This window comes from Hyperoodon ampullatus (assembly GCF_949752795.1).
Source record: "Hyperoodon ampullatus genome assembly, chromosome: 11".
Classification (NCBI taxonomy): domain Eukaryota; kingdom Metazoa; phylum Chordata; class Mammalia; order Artiodactyla; family Ziphiidae; genus Hyperoodon; species Hyperoodon ampullatus.
In genome coordinates, this window is record NC_136924.1 from 60502865 (window position 1) to 60522561 (window position 19697).

The window sequence follows — 19697 nt, forward strand, 5'->3', positions numbered from 1 at the left end:
CTATGGGGGAGAAGGGGCATAAAGGACTAAGAAAGGGGCTGCCCCGGGACCTGTACTGCCCCCTCACCCCCTTCAGTGGCTATTCAGTGCTCCCCTCACCTGGCACCCCTCTCCCACCAATGGAACACTTCTTGGATGCCTCAGCTCTCTGCTTGGGCCAGCCAGCAGCCACCTCCCCAGTGCAAGTACCCGTAATCTCTGATGGGAGGGGCTCTGCTGAGCAGGAAAGCAGGGGCCAGGGGCCCATGGCTATAGCTGGGAGTTAGCAGCTTTCCTCTCACAGGTTGGGGCTTTACTTGGGCACAGTCACATGTAGGGCAGTGGTGGACCCAGAACCTCTCCTCCCTACTCTCCTGTGTTCTGGGGTCTCTGCTACTGGGGAAGGGGTCCCAGGATATGAAGTAGATAAGGGAAGGAAAGCACTACTAAACTCACAGAAGCTCATGGGATTAGGAAGAGATCCAGTTCTACCCCTCTCCCTGCAAAAGCTTAAGACTCAGAGCTACTGAAAGGAGAGGGAGTTCCTGCTGAAAGATTGCACAGTTTGAAGAGGCTGGAACAGAAATGACTGGGAGAGAGGGGAGAGACACAGCCTTGTACCCAGAAAAACTGTTCCTGTGGTTTCCCAAAGACAAAGTGATGGTGTGAAACAATGGGAAAGGTGTTTCAATGGTTGGAAACAATGGGAAACAGATACTTGGGGGAAAAACTGAATGGATGCCACCAAACAAAACAGGGGCACAATCACAGCATCCTCTCACTCACTCACTCTCACACACACACCTCTCTCTCTCTCAGGCCAGTCGATTGCTACCTGGCCTCCATCTTGGGGGTGTGCCCAAACTCAGCAGTAGTTGTCCCTGAGGAGTTCCCAAGAAGGAGGTTTGGGTAAGAGGTGGGGAAGGAGGCTGGAAGGCCCAGGGTTCAGGGTGCCTCCCTGCCCTCTCCCCAGTTTGCTAAGTTTCAGAAAAGGCTAGAAACTCAGCATTTGAGGAGTATCCAACATTATAGAGGGACTAGCTATTGGCAGGAAGACGAGGACAGAGAGAAAGACAGGGACCTCTGAACTTCTTTTTCCTTTGAAGGGAAAAAAGATTTGGAGGAAAAGGATGGAGGAACCCGTACACAACAGTTTTACATTATTGGATGAGAGAAAATCTGAAAAGGGGGCGGGGGGAGGGATTGAGAGAGAGAAAGTGAAAAGCGGGGGAGGGACTGAACATGGAAGCAGCATGTTCAGGGCCCGGTGTCCGGCTCGACACACTTGGGAGTTAAGTCCACTTTACTGGCCGTCACTGCGGGTCCACACACAGTACAGAGTGTTTCTTGGTTTCACACATTCACTAGAACTATTGCTATTGTTAAATAGCCCCAGAATGCTGGGGCACGAACAGGGAAGGTGAGAAAGCTGGGAGGAGGAAGGTAGGGGCTTCTTTCATCCTCCTCCTCTTTTTTAATTAGGAAATAAAACAGAAAGGAAAAATTATTTTTTCTTTTTTTTTTTTTTGGCTTTCAGTCCAGAAGGACCTCATCTCTGCCCCTCTTATGTGAGGAACAAGAGGAGGAAAGGAAGAAAGGGGTGTAGGGATAAGAAGATGTAGGGCGCTGCCAAAGGTAGGGTCAAAAATCAGGGTTCTACCTCTGACTCGAGTCTGGACCCAGGGCAGCATCAGCAGGTGAGAATGGCAGGGTCTGTTTGTTTGGAGGGCAGGGAGCAATGCCACAAGGTGACTCCCCACCTCCCTTGCCTCACAGATTGGCCTGTTTTCCCTGATAAAACTCCTCCCAGCGGCTCTCGAAGAAGCGACGCATGATGTGCCCAGCCTTGCCCACTTCAGAGTCATCCTCATTGAATGTCTGGCAGTTGTCAAAGACCAGAAGTGCATCAGCCGCAAACTCCTCTGAGCTGGTGTACCTGGGCAGGGGTGGAGACAGACCTGTGAGCTGGGTGCAAGTTACGGCAGTAACGGAAGAGCCAGGACAGTTACTGATGTCTACTTACCCTCCCCGAAGCAGCCGCTCCCGCATGGTGGAAAAATCCATAGGGTTTTTGATGATGCGCCGGTACCCACTCACCAATCGTGGGTTCACAGGCTCCAGGAAAGGCCAGGCTGCATCATGGGACTCCATCTCCATCAAGATAATCCTATTACAAAAGAGTGATGACTGCACTCTCAGGAAGCAAACACACTGACCCCTCCCAGCCCTTTACTCCGGCAAAGGTAGAGCCAGTTGTCCCCAGAATTCACTCAACTCACTCGCAAAATGTGAGATCACTGTGGTGGTTCCGCATGGAGAGCCGCCGCCGCTTGGAGGGGGACTGTCCTCCTTCTGAGCACCGAGGCACTGCCGGGCTTTCTCGGCCCCTCGACAGCAGCCGGCGCCGGCAGCTGTCACCCTCTGGGAAGTTCAGCACATAACTACTTTTCCGCTTCTGGCCTCGTTTTGGGAAACCTGGCCTCTGAGTCAATTCTCCCTCTACCTGCTGAAGATAAGAAAAAGGTGAGATCAGCAACAGCTGGAGACGTACTCTGCTTGCCCTTCACTTTATTACAATCCCGACTTGTCTAAGTGTGACTGAGGCTTCAAAAAACTTTCATGCATAAGCCAGCATGTGAATTTACTCACATAACCCAATAAGGTAGGTGAAAGGGAAAGTATAATCATTCCCATTTTATAAGGAAAGTAAAAGCAAGTAAGGTTATAGAATTTAAGTGACTTGTCCAAAGAAGGATCAGAACTCAGGTCTCCTAGCACTTAGTCTGGAGCCCTTTCCCAGGAGAGACTGAGGCATGGTAAGAATGATATTTGTAGGACTGGTGGTAAATGGGATGAGAAAGAAAATCTCTGACTTTTGCTTGGGAGTGGAGTGAGAGAGAGCAGAAGACTTACCTGGGCCAAACAGACAGCACAGAACCAGTCTCCTTCTGGGACAGCCTCCATCTTGGGCCGAAGGCAGTAAATATGGCAGCCACGGTCACACCCATCACAAAGTAGAAGAAACTCATCGTTGTCACCCTTCCGGCAGACTAGACAGGTCTGGACCAAGGTTTTGAGGAGGCAGGGTGAGCCCTCAAGCCTCTGCCTGCCACTGACCCCACCCACGCCAGCTGGCCATCTTGTCAGCTCCCCCAGGCTCTCCAGGCCTCTTACCACTTTGTTGACAGACTTCTCCCAGGCAATGGACCTCTCCAGCTGGCCCAGGCACAAGCAGACCTGGGCCGCGCTCCAGCACCGCTCTAGCGTTTGGCGCCAGGCTCGAATGCGAGGGGTGATCTCATATGATCTGGTGGGAGAAAGTGGTGATTTGGGGATGAGGAGCAGGATCCATTAAATTTATTCCTCCTCCGCAAGACCAAGAAGTGGGGAGCCACTCACATCTCTGTAGTGGTGCACTGTGGGGCACTACTGGGCGTGCTGAGCAGGGCCTTCTCCAGCACAACCTCATGAGCGGGCCACAGGGGCTCCCGCAGGTACCGCCGCTCCACATTCTGCTCCAGGGCAGCGAGTCGCATCACTGCCAGGTCCAGGGGGTTGGTAGTTTTACGCTGGGGTGCCAGTCCTTCCTTGCCTCGACCCCGCCAGGTGATATCCTCCTGGGAGTCAGGTAGATGCTCACAGTAGGCCAAGTCTTCACGGGTGGAGTCTGGGCTGGGACGTGTCCAGCCCTGCAGGTGGGAGAGAGGAATAAAACTCATTATAAAGAAAGAACATTAAGCATAGAAAATGATGTGACCCGTTTAGGGTCATGGGAGGTCACTTGTGAAGTGGGAACCCCACGTTTTCCCTAACAGGGTACAGGAGATTAACACCATCTCGTCAACAACCCCCGACCCAGTGCCAGCCCAAGTGTACCCGAATCTGCAGATCAGACAGGATAACCCGCTGTTCCAGCTCCTCTACCCACTGAAGCACAGCCAAGTCTGTCTCATATGTCTTCTCTTTGGGGGACCAGCTCATGATCCCTTCTTGAAAGGCAAGTAGCTGACTAGGCTCAAAGATAGGGTCTGAGAAGACAGAAGGCAGAGGGGAAAGCCCATCAGGCTATTTCGTTGTCCACAGCAGCAGCTCAACGTTTACCTGGGCTCTGCAGCTCAGGCTGGTTACGCATCTACCTTACCAGTTGAGGGCCGTAGGCAGACTTCCTGTAAGAAGTCCCTGTGCTTGTTTAGGTGTTTGTGAAGTGCCTTCTCTCGGATGCCTCGGGGGTGCAGGGCCTTGAGCATGGCATCCAATGTCTCAGGATCTCGGATCCACCACCAGCCCGAGCGCATCTCTGTGAAGACGGTTTATGTGTGTGGGGTGGGGAGTGGGAACCAGCTATGAATCACATGGTCCACATCTGATGCCACTCCTACCTATATCTCACCCCATTCCACCCCAAAGTCACTCACCAGGGGGGACGGGCTGGGCTGTCAGCTGGGTTAGGTAACGCTGCTCCATCTGTTTGAAGAACTTACTGGGAGGTCTCCCTCTCCGTTTTGGCTGTCCCATCCCTGTGGGGCTCTGTGATGTTTCTCTAGGGTCTCCTGCTCGCCTTTTAGGAGCCACGCCCAGCAAGGGGGTGGAAGAGAGCTGCACTGGAGAATAGGGGTTGGCAGCACTGGGTCTATTCACCTGTGAATGATGAAACATAACGTGATGAGGGTGTTTTCATGTTGACAGGACCCCAGTGGCCCCATCCCTTCCCCCCAACTTCAGCAACAGCCCACAGCCAGGCAACAGAGCCTGTAGCAAGATGAAGATAAGTGCATACCACTAATTCTGGCTACTTACTGGCTTGGAGGAGGCAGGTAGCTGAGGGGAAGGAGTGGGCTGGTCCTCAGAAACTGCAGGGGGTGGTGTAGGGGCGGCACTGCAGGGCATCTGGGCTGAGAAGTTAAACCAGGGAGCTTGAGAATCGGGGCTGGCTTCTGTCTCGTCAGGTTCTGGCTCCTCCAGGGGCCGTGATGGCATCGGGTCCAGTTTTCCGGGGCTGCTATCGGGTGTGAGGACTGAGCTACTGAGCAGAGAGCCATGGCTCTGAGTCTGGCTCAGCCAAGACAGGAAGGCTGACTGGCTGAGGTCGTGCTGGCTCTGACCCAGAGACAAAGGGGAGCCCTCTGGCTCTAGGAACCCATTATGGGAGTGAGGATGGGACTGAAGCTGGGGCTGGGGCTGGGGCTGGGCATGAGCCTGAAGCTGAGGATGGGGCTGAGTCTCGGGCTGAAGCTGGACCTGCAGCTGTTCTGAACCTTGACTCTTGACAGGAGATTTCAAGTGCCTAGGTTGCACAGACCCAGGCTTAGTTTTCCGAGGTCGGCCTCGGGCCCGGGCAGGAGAACTGGCAGAGGTGCTGGAGCCAGCTAACTCCCTCTTCAGAGAGAAGGAGGCTGGGCTGGGTGTTGAATGGGTTGCTACTTTTAAGGAGTCAGTTTCCTGCTTTATCACATCCTCAGGAACTGTAAAGAAAAGTGAAGAGCATAACACATACACAGATATAAGGGGAAAGAAAGAGGGTGTACAAACACAGGACATATACTTTCTTTTTCTCTTGGACTTCATACCCCCCTTTTGGAGACTGCACTGGGAAAAGCTTATATGCCAATGAGCACAGTATCTGGAAAAGAAACACTATGCTCCCAAGTAATCATCATCAGCATAATCATAAGCTAACATTTATTGAGAACCAGCTATAAGTTAAGCATTATTCTAAGAGCATTAACTCATTTTAATCCTCTCAATAGCCCTATGACGTATACATTCTATTATTAACTCCATTTTACAAATGAAAAAACTGAAGCATACAGCTGGTAAATGGCAGAGCAGGTAGGTAGGCAGTCCTACTCCAGAGCCTGTGCTCTTAACCACACTGTGCTATACTGATTCTCATACAATGAAAGAAGCCCAAGACAACTAGGTAGAGGAAAAGGAATCGTTTAACTTTGGTTAGGACTCAATTCAGGGTCCTACGACACACCTACCTAAGCTCCCCTCTGTTCCTTCCACAAAGATACCAGTCAAATAGGGCAACACCCAGTAGTTGCGTCTGTAGCGGTCCTGACCCAAGGAGACTGCCCGAAGCATCTGGGATGAGTGAAGCAGCTTTTTGCGAAAGAAGAGCTGACGCTGTGTAGGCAGTGGAAAAGGAAGATGAATGAAAAACACACTTCCAGGGTGACAGTGGTGACTTCATCCAGTATATGGGAGAAGGGTAATGGCTCTCAGCTTCCCTATAAAATTGATACCATCTGGGCCTAACTCATAAGGAATCAATCCTCACCCAGCCCCTATCTCCAGCTCCTGGGAGGTTAGAAGCACAATACCTTGCTGAGTTTTTCTATCTGGCGCTCTAGCTCTGGGATGCTAGATGCTATGACATCAACCTGGAGAAGAAACAAGTGGACACCAAGAGAAAGGGAATCATCAGATTCAAGAAAAAGAAATAATCTGTTTTCCAACTCCCACTTTCCTTGGTCTGGGCTAGTACCTCTCCATCTCTTCGACCCCTACGGCCATGGACAGCAGCTGTAGTCTCCTCCTCTTCCTCCTCTTCCATGCCACTGGTCTCCTCCATGATCCGAGAACTGCGCCTCCGCCCCAGGCCTTCCTCCGGCCCCTGCAGCTCTACCTCAGGTCGCCCAGTTCGCTTGGCCAAAGCAGTTTTCAATCTTGATGTAGACAGATTAAGGGAAACCGTGGTGAGGAACATGATGCCACCACAAAAGAAACACCGTGAATCTAAGCAATCCCAGGCCCTGGGGTAAGGTCCCAACCCCAGGGGAGGGGCTAAGGACACTGAGTTCCAACCAAAAGTCCTGGCTATGCTTCACTCTTTCCCCCTTCTCTCCTCTGTCCTGTCCCTACCTCCGGAGCCGGCCTTCAACAATCCACTTGTTTTTCCTGTAGCTGGACATACTCTCCAGAGTCTTGTCAATCTCACTGCAGGGGAACAGGGAATGGGATTTTGAGGGAGAAGTGGCAGCACATACACAAAAGAAGGGAGGCTCAAGGGTAAAGGGAGTTTCATCCTAGAGCCTAGATTGGATGAACGGCAGAGGAAGGCTTGGATTCTCCCAGGGAAGAAAATTAGATTCAGTCGTAAGTCACACCAGCATGTCCAGAGCACGGCAGTGGACACACATCGCCGAGGATTTCTAAATGGCTAACCCCCTCCCCCATCCCATTCTGACCAAGGCACACAATAACCATCCCCACCCCTGCCCCTCACTTGATGATGAGGGTGGAGCCATTGAGCTCATGCACAAGGAAGGCCAGGACAGCAGCCTTCTGCTGGGGCGGCTGGGCTTGAAAAGGCTGGGTGCGCAGGCTGTCGCAGAGGGCTGGCTCCACTCCATACGCCATGAGGAAGCAGCGCAGGATCTCAGACACATTGTCTCTTGTTAGTGGGATCTCGGACACCTTCTCCCCCAAGATCTTTAAGGACTGTTTGGAGGAGAGCATGATAGGAGTTAAGAGAGAAAGAGGAACAACTCAAGTTGGTGAATCTGGAGCAGGAAAATACAATAGAACTACGGGGTTAAGATAGGAAAAGAAGAAAAGAATGAAAGTTGATAGGACAGATGAGAGAAGGAAAAGGACAGGTGTAAAAGAAAAGGAGTAAATTAAAGGAAAATGAACAAAGTAAGCAGAGGGAGGTCAGAAAGAAAAAGAAATAGAAGAGAAAAAATATATGGAAAACAGAAACAGGAAGAAACTACAGATCTTCCTCCACTTGTCCCTGGAGAGAATGACGAGTCAGGACCTAAAACCTTAAAGCAGTGAGTAGAAGTAACCCAGGAGAAGATGCAATAAATTACCAGAAGGGCTAGCATGTAGTATACAGATCTTCCTCAACTTATGATGAGGTCATGTCCCAATAAATCTATCATAAATTGAAAATGTTGTAAGTTGAAAATGCATTTAGGGCTTCCCTGGTGGCGCAGTGGTTGAGAGTCCGCCTGCTGATGCAGGGGACACGGGTTCGTGCCCTGGTCCGGGAAGATCCCACGGAACGGCTGGGCCCGTGAGCCATGGCTGCTGGGCCTGCGCGTCCGGAGCCTGTGCTCCGCAACGGGAGAGGCCACAGCAGTGAGAGGCCCGCGTACCGCAAATAAAAAAATTTAAAAAAAAAAAAAGAAAATGCATTTAATACACCTAATCTACAGAACATGACAGCTTAGCCAACCCTACCTTAAACACGCTCAGAACATTTAAATTAGCCTAGAGTTGGGCAAAATCATCTAATGCAAAGCCATTTTATAATAAAATGTCGACTATCTCATGTAATCTACTGAATACTGTACTGAAAGTGAGAAACAGAATGGCTGCATGGGTACAAAATGGTTGTAAGTGTATCAGTGAACACATGGCTGACTGGGAGGTGTGCCTTGCTGCTGCTGCCCAGCATCATGAGAGAGTATCGTACTGTGTTTCTCTAGCCCAGGAAAAGATCAAAATCAAAATGTGAAGTACAGTTTCCACTGAATGAGTATCACTTTTGAACCACTGTAAAGTCGAAAAATCATAAGTCAAACCACTGTAAATTGGAGACCATTTGTATATCTCCCTTCCCTTCACTTGTCCTGATCATTTTGGGAAGGGGCTTTCATGTGTTTAACTTAAAGAGAAAGCAAAACCGAGAAAAGCACGGATTCCAGGCCCTCTGAACCCGCCCAGGAAAGAACCTCACCTGACAGTAGGAAGGCAAGCCAGGATCATAGAGCGCAGCTTTCAGGAGCCGCACCAGCAGATCTTGCACCTCGCCCAAGCTGTCGCCTTGACACAGGAGTCCCTCCTGCAGGACCCCCAGGCTAGGTACATCTTTGGCAGGGTCAAAGCCCAGCACCTTGCCGAAGCTGTGCAGGAACTCCACAATGGTCAAGCAGTCTGAGAAGGCCCCACTAGGCAGGATCAGACCAGGGATGCGTGAGAAGTCAGGCAGGGGCTGTAGAGATAAAAAGAGGTAGGGTGTTCTGTCAAACATATGGGAAGGCAACAGTCTGGATATCTAGGAGGCTCTTCCTTTCACAGAAGTGTCTTCACGGATGGCCCCTCCAGGACCTGTTACTCTCCCCTCACTACCTGGTGGTCAGTCAGACACATGTCCTCTGTGGGCTTCTTCATCTCCTCCAAGATCATCTGCTGCCTCTGCCGCTCCTCCAAGCGCCTCTGTGTGGCCAGCGCTTTATCTGCTTTACAGGCTGGCTTGGCTTTGGCCACCTCCTCCTTTTCCTTCATTTTTACCTTCTCCTTCTTCTCCCTCTTGACTTTTTCCTTCAGTTTTTCCTGCTTTGTTTTTACTTTCTCCTTCTCAGCCTAGCCACCCAAGGGAGAGAGGAATCAAGAGTGCCATAAAGATTCAAGTCACCACCCTTTCCAGGTCCCCGTCCTCCCCACCTTACACCCAGAAACATGATTATAAAATGAGACCAACTCACACGTCTTGCAAAATCAGTTTGGTGATTTCAAAGTTATGCTTGTGGGTACATGCACCTACCTTCGATTTCTTCTTGGCCTCCTTCTGCTTTAAGCTCTTGGTCTCTTGTTTCCTCTTGCTCTTGGCCTGTAAACCATAAGGGAAGTCATTTCTCCTCAAACTCTGAAGGCATCACTGCTTTGACTAGCATTCAAAAACAGACAAGGGTACTGGGGAGGAGAGGTGAGACATGGGATGAAAAGTTGGCAATGGATCAATTCTCTCACCCTGGAGATGCTCACATTATTCCTGAATAAGCCCAATTCTCTAAATGGCGAGTGGCAGACGTGGGAGAAGGAAGAGAAGACAGAGCAGCTGTAGGAAAAGTTAACCTACTGTGTAATCTCTCTGATGTCCCTCACCTGCCCTTGGTTAGTAGTCTGACACTCTCCCCGTTGTACCTTCTGCTTCATCTTCTTCCTGATTTTACTCATCTTTGCTTTATCTTCCTCATTCAGTGTTTCTGTGAGGGCAGAAAGAAAAATGAAGAGTGAGGCAGGCAGGCCAATCTCCAGCATCCAGGGCAGCACATGCCTGTCACAAAGCTGGCCTCCGGAGCAGCTCCCTGAAGAATCCAAAAGTTTGTGGGGTTTTTTTGTTTTTGTTTTTTGTTTTAAGTATACATAAAATGTTGGAGAAAAAATGTAGGAGAGGCACCTGCTATAGAGGTAGCACAAAGAACTCAAATGGTATCTCCTGCCCAGAAGCACCAGCCCCTGGAACACTAGACTGCTTTAGAAGGGGTCCTAGAGGCCAAAACAGCAAAGTAGCCTTATAGCCTGTCTCTCCCCCAGGCTATCTGACAGATTGATTTTAGAACAAAGAAAGGAAACAGAAAAACTGCCAGGGAAAGCAGGTGGTCTTGAGTGGGAAGCACCAATTAAGCAAGAATGTGCCAGAAAGAAAGGGCCCAGATAATAGACACTTTAGCAGAATCATATCAAATTGACATAGCTATTGCGTATGCTCAGCTCCTATGTCTTGCTCTACTAAAAGGTCTGAATTTCTTCCTTTTTGGAAGACAATATTGAAGTGTGATTCTGCAAACAATAGTGTTTCAGAATTGGTGTTTTTGATATGACAGTACCTATCCTATTCTGGCATAGAAACAGTACCACCACATCTGTACAGCAACCCTCTAAGTTAGACAGGTATTACCTGCAGATGAACCACTATAGGCTTTTATTAAAATATAAGTGACTTGCTCCAGGTCATACAGTCAGAATCTGGCAGAGCTGGAACTCTGAATAGGAGACCGATGACTCCAAATTTTTTCAAATTTATACTGTATCAGGGCAAGTGCAATATTTACTGAAAAATTAGACATTTCCAATCTGTCCATCCCACTAAAACAGTGCCAATTATCTTTTGGATTCAGATGTGAATTCTGAACCTCCATGATGGTGGCAATGAGTAAGGTAAGAGTATATGTACAAGACAGCCGAAACCAGTAAGATAAGTTAAGAAGCTGAAAGATGGAAAGAAAGGACATGAAAGCCCTCTCCTCTCATAACTATTTTTGGGAACCGCTCAGGCTCCGCTAGTAAGAAAGTAACTCAGGAGAGAAGCTGGTTGTAAAAGAAGTACCACCAAAGTGCTGGGACCCTGATGCTGCTTTCCAGAGAGGGGAAGGTGATTCAGATTCATTTCTTCCAGATGTCAGTCACACTCCTGGGAAACCCAGGCATTAGCAATTCATCAACATTTCAGATACCTCAGAGAGTGAGCAGAATCCCCAGTCGTACCTTGGGCCTCCAGTTTCTTTAGGAGGCGGTTGTCTGTCTTATTCAACAGCTCAGTGATTTTGACCTTGGGTGGCCGACCTCGGCCCCGTTTCACCTTGGGGACGTCCTTGGTCTTGGCCTTCTCATTGTTTCGAGGTCGGCCCCGTTTCCCAGTAATTGCCTGAATCCTGGATGGGATCTCCTCTGCTGAGAGCTGTACCCACTGCAAGCCCTGAGGTAATAAGGAAGACTCTGTTATAATGGGAGGGAGTCTGTGCAAGCCACCAGGCCCTCTGAACCATTCAATGCCCAAGAATCTCCAAACCCCATGAGAGGAAGCTGCAGCTTGTCCATCAACCCTTTCTCAGACACAAAAGCATATTTAACCCTTGGGTGTGCACCTCTGGTGTGTCTCTCTCTTCAAAGAAATCACCAACAGGCATACGGGGACTGAAGCTGAAGTGCTCACGGCGGACGTTGTGTACCACATTGCGGCTCAGGTACTGTGAGGAGGAGGTAGAGTGGCATCAGTGAAGTTACAGCCCTACCACACCTTTGGCCAGCAATAGCACAAGCAGAACAAGCCCCAGAGCAGACAACGCCAGCCTGTTGCCACTGGGCCCAAAAAAGGAGTCTGTGCTCTCCTAAAAAAGTCCACAAAAGCTACATTACCTTGATCACTTCCGGGAACTGTTTCATCCTCTTCCCACAGGGGCCATAATACCAGGTCTCCCCCTGCCATCGGTGGCTGCCCTTCTTGATGCGCACCTCTCTCCGCCACCTGCCAGAGAAGCACACGGGCCCTGCCGCCAGGTCACACCCCTACCCACTCTCAAGCCACCCAGAAGCCAAGCCCAGTGAGCAGATGGCCCGCCCCACACCTGTCTCACTAGAACTGCATGTAGATGCAGAGGTTCCTGAGATACAAGCTTGGCCAGAAGGCAGGCCTGGGCCACAAGCCCCTCAGCACCACAGAGGAAAGCAACACACCAAACTGCACAAGCCCAGAAAGACCTCCACCCCTCCCTTCACAAAGTCAGTGAGATGAGCAGCCAGAAACCCCCTCCCTAATGCCATTCAGGGCAAATTACTGGGTTTCCACTAAAGAGGATGAAAGACCTAAGAGAATAAAGGCAGAAGAGACAGAGGGTGGGGAGGCAAGCAGAAGAGTAAACTCACTGCTGACTCCATGAAATGACTCCGTAGAGGCCAGGGTTTAGTAAGGAACTCTGTGTTCTGAGCAACAGATTATTCTAAGACTAAGCCTTATCTTTCAAAACTTAAAGCAGAACTCAGACTTGGTGATCACAAGTAGCCTACAGGGGCGGAGGTGGGGAAGATCAGGAAGGCAGTTATTCCTATAAAGCCCTTGGTGTGCTGGCTTGTTCATTCTGGTCTCATACTGTTCCTGCCCTTAAAGTGCATTAAAAAAAAACAAAAAAACCAATTCATGGGGACTAAGCCACTCCCCATTCACTGCTATTCCTTCTTTAAGCATATAGGACAAGGTAACTCATTTGGACATCTGAACCCTAGACCCACCAGCTGAATTTGGAAAAGATAACAGCAGTAGCCCCTTGAGGAAAAAACTGAGTGGTCACAAAATGAGGAAAGAATGGGTGAGGGGAGGAAGACCGTGCGAGGGGAAGAAAGGAAGCCTAGGAATCTCATGCCCAGAAACATTATCACTGCAGGTAACTATCCTTTAACCCATTCTTGTCTAGCCCATTCCTCCCCATCTCAGATGAGAGGAGCTCCCTTCCCTTTTTCCTAGAGTCATTCATTAAATGTGTCAAAGGTCGATGCATGTAGCAAACTAAAGCATTTACCCATGTTGGAGGGGAAGACGGACTTCTTCTGGGGTAGCAATACGTCTCCTCAGGACATCACCTTGGGGAGGAAGATAGGGGATACCCAAGTTAAGAGTTCAAGCAAAATACTGAGATGACAGGCCAGTGAGGAAGGGCTAAATGCCACGAGACAGAAACTTTTCCTGGAACCAGAATCTAGACACTCACCACTACCAGAGGGAGTGACTCCTTCTCCAGTGATCTCTTCCAGGTCAGCAGTTGTCTCAAGGAAGCTGCTGACATTCTTATCTGCTGGGGAGGCTGCTGGGAAGACAGCTGCTGGGGAAGGTACGGGGGAGGCTTTTGGGGAGGTCATTGGGGAGGCCACTGGGGAGGCCGTCAAGGAGACTTCTGAGGAGACGGGTGGGAGGGCTGCTGAGGAAGTTGGAGAGACTGTTGGGAAGGCTGCCGGGGAGATGGCTGGGGAAATTTCTGGGGAGGCTGTTGGAGAGACTTCTGGAGAGATTTCTGGGGAGGCTGCTGGAGAAACCGCCAGGGAGACTGCTGGCGAGGCTGTTGGTGAGACCGCTGGCGAGGCTGCTGTACGGAGCTGAAGAGTGGATGACTGGTCAGGGGCTGGCTGGGTCAGAGATGGTGGGAAGTCTGAAGCCTGAGTCTCCATCTCTTCCTGTTCTGCATCACTGCCATTATTCAGGTCAAAGCTAGTATCTAGAATCCAAAGGGACAGGATGGCTAAAGGAAGAATGATCATATAAAACAAGAGAATCTACTCAGACAAACCTAGACGAAGCTAAACAAGGTTACTTCAAGGGCTTTCCCCTAGTGTTGGAAAAAGAGAAATAGCCTCCGGCTCTCTTCCCCTACCATTCATGAAGGTTAAAGGGCAAAACTGCTGCTGCTGTCACTGTGTGAAGAAATACCTTTCACCTGGAGCCAGTAAAGGCCTCTGGCCTCCTGTTCCCTGCAAACTCCAAGTCTCACCCCACAAGTTCTTTTGGGCACAGGGCAGAAGTCAGAGTGCCTTTTGAAGTCCCACCATACACTGTTCCATGGCCTCTTCAGCTCCCAGGAAGGTGCTCTCACAGATTTCCCACCCCTAAGGCCTGTTCTCTCACCTTTGCCCAGGTCAAGGACTTTCTCTGTCCTAGCTCTCCTCACTTACCTTGCAGAACAGACTCCCCAAGGACAGGTGGAGAGGTGGGGCTGGCAAAGATAGAGGCTGACGTTTGACTGTCATCTGCCAGGAGACTGAAGGCAGTGGCATTATTGAGGGAAGGACAATCGAGGGCAGAGATCACAGGGCTGTCCTCAAGAGGCAGCTTGTCCTCTGCACCCATCAGCTCCGTGTCATCTATACCATAGAGTCCTCCAGTCACTGGCTCTTCAGGGGTGGAAAAATCAGAAAGCAAGAGTTAAGAAATACTAGTCTGAATATATCCAGTTTTAGTTCCTATGGTGTGAAGCTTCCTTCTAATATTAGGGAAAGGCAAGGCAATGGTTTCTACCCACAGATCAACACAAAATTCTAGCATCTACCATAAAATAGGCCTTTCTTATATTTCAGTGGGGTAAAAGGTAATTGTTCAATGGCAAGTTAGTGAGAACCCAAATAGCCCATCTGTGTGGTAATAAGTCCCTATCCAAGGCTCTTGGCCAAAAGGAACACTGGGAGAGAACCTGGGAAATGAACCAATTCAGCTCAGAGTGCAGTTGGCCCAGTCAGGCCTGTGGCATGAAACTGTGGTCTGCACAGGATCATCTAGAGACCCCAGTGCCCCAGATTCCCAAATACTTTCCCTGGCTTACTAACTCTTCCAGGTGGTATAAGCTGGCTACCCTCTGCATGGATATGTTGAAGGGAGCCAATCTCCAAGCCTACCCGGTGCCAAAGTGTTGAAGGGCTCCAGAGAGACTTCACTGAGGATTGGAGTGTCTTCCAGTTGATCAGGAAGATGTGAAGGATCATCTAAGCAGCTCACTGTGGGATCAGGGACCAAGACTGAGACCTCTTGGTGTAATGATTCCACAGAAGGGACAGAGCCGTTGTAACCACACATCTTTAGTTCTAGGAAATCCCAGGAGAGGGCAAAAGTCAAAATCAGTGCCGTCAACGGGTTCAGTTAGCTATTAGTGGCAATCTTTGCTAGAGGGATGGATGTTCATTCTTTCAACATTTATGGGTCCCAGTTCTATGTTGGGTACCGATCATACCGAGAACTTTTGAGTATGCAAAGATGTGCGAGGAAGATCCTGCAGCAGGTAAAGAGGGGAAAGAAGAGTGGGGTCTGAGACAAGAACCCCATCATGTTCTCAGCTGTTTCCCCCATCCAGTTAAACAGAGAAAACATCCTGTGATTTTACAGGGCGGTCACCCTTATATTTGGAATCAATAGCAAGCTAAGCATTATCTATTCTGAGGGAAAGATGAGAGGGACTGCACATGTACCTATGCTAACAACAACAAAAAAGAAAGGAAACTGTGAGTAGACAAGCAATGGTGTGCTCTGCCTGTTCCTTCCCTCCTGCACGTGCCAATCACTACTTAGGGCTCAGCCCACTTTAGCAGCCAGTCTGGCCCTGCCATAGTCAAATCAAATTGGCCTCTTTGCCTCCTGCTGATGCCCCAACCCCTTCCTATAACTTAGAAGAAGGCTTTCTTGATGCAGGGTGTCTGTTGGGGCTGTTTCGGGCTCGCCCACCTGCCCTCTCCAGGCCAGCAGCTCTGCATGAGCTTGAAATAATTTGCACTCCCACTCTCGAGCTGGTGCTGCTGCCACAAAAACACCAGCCACTTGGCTCTGCTAATCACCAACATGCAAATCAGCCTCCACTGCAGAGAGCTGGAAAGACAAGTTTTCCTCACCTCAAAAAGCCACTGCGCCCCCCAGAGCCCCATTTTCCCTCTCCCAACCCAGCTCACAGACCCACAGTTATACCTGGCTGCTCCTCTTCCAGCTCCAGGCTGCCTACCAAGCCAGTGCCGTTCTCCGCCACAACTGAAGTCAGCTCCTTTTCTGCTGCCTCATCAGGATGGATACCACTGCCTACCTCCTGGGAGGGTGCAAAGGTCTGGATGCTGGATCCCAACATAGGAGAAGTCTGTGGGGAGGTGAAAAAACTAGGGGGTCCATTGGGCATCACCTCAAAATTCTGGTCAGGAAAGGAATCATATAGTTCCTGTGAATCGAAGTTAAGCCCCATGGGACTCTGGGTACCGTTGGCCCAGAACTCTTGGCTCCCAGCCCGAAGGTTAGTGTTGTGACTTGGGGATGAAGGTTGCCGGCTGCCCCCAAGGATGCCGTTGAGCGGGTATTGTCCCCCCGAGAACTGGGAGAGAAGGGGTGGGTCCTTGAGGTTGCTGCCAGGATTGGCAGGTGGGTACTGTGAGTAGTTCCAGAGACAGTCATAGGCCACGTTGGGGTGATGGAGGTGTGAGGTGCTGGAGGAGTGGGGAGCAGAGTTCAAAATCCCTGAAGTAGTAGTGTGAGATACAGTAGATAAGCCATTAACATTCACATCCCCATTCAAACCTGGCAGAGAAGGAGGGAAAAGGGTCAGTTACAGCTATGTATGCAAGCAACACTATAAATTCTACTAAAGGAACAGCACTGACTAGAAAAAGGGAAGGTGAAGGGGTGGGGGATTCCCCCTCTACTGTATTTATAGTTTTTTGGTCTCCAGGGAACACCAAACCCAGATGCTCCTGGGTGGAAGCTTAGCAATTGCTGCTGAGGCTGCTGAGTAGGGGGCTGGGGAACTCTCCCAGCCTACCACAAGAGCAACCAGCAGAGAGCTGGCTGCTCTTGATGCTCAGGGCTTTTCAAAATTTTTTTTTTAATGAAACTGTTCGCAGACGCCCTACAGTGACTTGCATTCTTCCCCACCCTCATTCCCTGGAGGAATTCTTCCCTTGGAGTGGCATGACTGAACTCTCTGCCCCCCCACCCCCCGCCGCCTTCCCCAGTGCCTGTTTGCCCCACAGTGGCACCAGAAGGGACAGCCTCCACCTCACTGGCACATGCAGATCCAGCACTTTGTGCTGGGCTAAGAATAGAATTTGCAGTCACCACAGCAGAAAGATCCCAGCTCGGAAGGCTGGGCTTGGCCCCTCCCCATAGGCACTGGAGGGGAATACGCCGGGGGCGGGGACGGGGGTGGGGGAGACTCTGCATGAGCAGTATGCAGACTTCAGTTCTCAACACCAATGGCAGCCTCTGGATTGGAGAGCAATCAAATAAAAGGAACCAAAATACTAAGGAAGCTTCAGGGGACGTGGTGGGGAGCAGTCCTCCAGCGAAATAAGGGAGTTTCTATCTATCTGCAACCCCCTTGTGAAAGACAGGAGGGAGTGGTGGTTAAGTATAAGCCTGTGGCAGTATTTTTCTGCTACAAAAGGAAGGAGGCAAACATTGGTGCCTCACTCTGCTTCCAAGCATAAAGTACCTGAAACCAAGGCAAGATTAGAGAGGTACTTGGCAGGGCCATGGTACAGAGCAACTGATAAGCCAAATCCAGAAAAAGCCCTGATCCTGGCAGCAACACTTCCGTCTGGAATTATAGATGTTTCTCTCTGGGGAACTAGGTAAGAATTAAAACTCTCCCTGTCCCTATCTTCTATCCACAAGGACAGGAGGTGGCACAAGCACTTCAAGCATCTGCTCTCTTCTCTGCTGCACAAACTAAAAGGCAAACACATCCCAACCTTCACCCAACTCCTCCACCCCCAGTCCTAAGGGAGGGCTACTCCAGCCTCTAAAAACAGCTTCTCAGAGGGCTGGCCCTTTATCTCTTTCTCATGGGTCCAACCTGGTTATCAGAAGCAGCAGCCAGGGAACAGGGCTGACAGAAGAGCAAGCTAAGATGAAAAGGCCAGTATGTTTTTCTAATCCCTTCCAGCCTTAAAATGAAAAGTGTTGTTTCCATAAACCCCTAGAACTTGTTCTTAGAAGTTTGACTTCTCTCCAGCAGCTGGAGTTCTGAGGATTCACTTCTTCCCTTCCCACCTGGCATAAAAGAGAGCTGTTGTGAAGTAGCTAGTCCAGAGCCAAACCTTATCCCATCAACCTGCTCTAAAGGAGCGATGCCCACTCCCTCCCAGGCCATGTGGCCCTCACACTCACTTTTCCCTTGCTGGGGGAAGTTCATGGGAGACCCGTTAGTGTAGAGCCCCTCCCCTGAGGAGGGAGAGGGTTTCAGTCCTGAGGCAGCAGGTGCAGGGGGAAGGCCAGTAAAGTTAAAATGGTCGTTTGCCTCCATTTCTGTAGGAGGGGAGAGAGAGGGGAAAAAAAATACAGGCGGTTAAACAAGGTTATGTCACCTGGAATCTTCTAGAGGGAATGCCCCCTCCCCTCCCTCTACTTTACTTACCCTTCTCCTACCCAGGTACTGGATTGGGAGGGAGGGGAGTTGTTGGGGGAGTGGGGAAGGAGAGAAGAGAAGAGGAAGTGGAAATATACTCCTAACCTGGGCAATGACCTTATAGAAACAGTGTTTTAAAAAGTCAGAATTGTAGAGATAAAAAGAGTTAGGAAGAAAACCAAGATACACACCTAGAGGAGTCTGTATAAGCCCCTGTATAAGCCCCACCCTCTTAACTCCCAGCCCAGGTTACCCCTCTATGTTAGATATTAGCCCTCAACTGCAACATTTAACATTCTCCATCCTTCCCACCCGCCCCCCGCCGCCCCACCAAGGTAAGGCCAGAGTCCCACTCTCAGGGTATACAGAAGGTTCTCAAAGCCATCTTTTTGGCAGAAAAGCATGGACCTGTTGGCAGAAAAAGCATGTTTAATACATATACTGTTTTATTATTATAGTTGAGTTAAGCAAATTACCACGTTATCCTATCCATAGCCCTAGACATCTGGAGAAGATAGTATAGTTAACTGAGTAAAGGAATTTGAAAAGAATACATTTCAGGAAAGGTGACCATAATAGCAAAAGTCAAATCATCCAGTAACACGTCTACTCCTTTTTCATGGGAAATACCATGCTCTCTAAGAACATAGCTCACAAAAGTGTCAGAGCTGGAAAACTGATTCAATAAGAGAGTGTCCCAAGGAACAGTACTCTGTTATGTCTACTGTGATTACTTCCCCATGTTTTGGTTTTGTGGCTTAAATGTAAATGGTCACTGAGAGAATAGCTAGGTACTTAAAGTTGTAAAGTGCAGTGGCTCATTGGGGAGTAGTATGGTCAAAAAGCTCTTTACCCTCTCCTGAATATGATGAGGTGATATACTACTAGGAATGATGATGAGAATCAATTTACCTTCGATAGAGCAAAGAGAAGAAGGAAGAAGACAGAAAGCAGAAGCTAGAATTACTGGCAAAGTCTGATACATCAATCAGATACTTATGATGTACTAGAGCACACTAATTTGTTATGTGAGAGACATGATCTGTCTTGATACAGAAAAAGCAACTCCTTTGGTTACCACAGAAGAGTAAAGGACAGAAGAGTTCAGGTATTAAGATTTCTTTATCAAGCTCCCAAGATGAGATAATAAGCAGACCTAGGTGATGTTTTAAATAACCTCTTTAAAAAACAAACAAACTATAAGTAAAGCTTTTAAAAGAATGAATAAATCAGTTAAGAACACATAAGACCACTGCCCAAGGTTTGCAAGAATCATATTCTTGAACATGCTAGATAATGCAAATTAGCCACCATTAGGTGAATCTAACATAATTCTGAGCATGAAAT

General features: G+C 49.4%; 1 protein-coding gene across 3 annotated transcripts; it reads right to left on the minus strand.

The window, feature by feature from the left end:
• Positions 1–1059: 1059 nt before the first annotated feature.
• On the minus strand, positions 1060–18248 carry BAZ2A (bromodomain adjacent to zinc finger domain 2A; the record flags this gene model as incomplete). 3 transcript variants are annotated; one of them, XM_079715066.1, is made up of 29 exons in its annotated part: positions 1060–1915; positions 2003–2146; positions 2259–2485; positions 2893–3039; positions 3154–3286; positions 3379–3668; positions 3856–4007; positions 4121–4276; positions 4395–4617; positions 4777–5441; positions 5964–6108; positions 6306–6365; positions 6470–6650; positions 6847–6921; positions 7211–7425; positions 8672–8926; positions 9064–9297; positions 9479–9544; positions 9820–9920; positions 11203–11413; positions 11583–11684; positions 11854–11962; positions 13011–13071; positions 13200–13700; positions 14155–14373; positions 14872–15057; positions 15929–16043; positions 16134–16522; positions 18113–18248. In XM_079715066.1, 29 exons carry the CDS (start codon positions 18246–18248, stop codon positions 1750–1752), a joined length of 5664 nt encoding a protein of 1887 aa, XP_079571192.1. In that variant the 3' UTR covers positions 1060–1749. The 3 variants fall into 3 exon arrangements, with proteins under 3 accessions (XP_079571192.1, XP_079571191.1, XP_079571190.1); XM_079715065.1 differs by having other exon boundaries at positions 15929–16522; XM_079715064.1 differs by having other exon boundaries at positions 13200–13724; positions 15929–16522.
• Positions 18249–19697: the final 1449 nt, after the last annotated feature.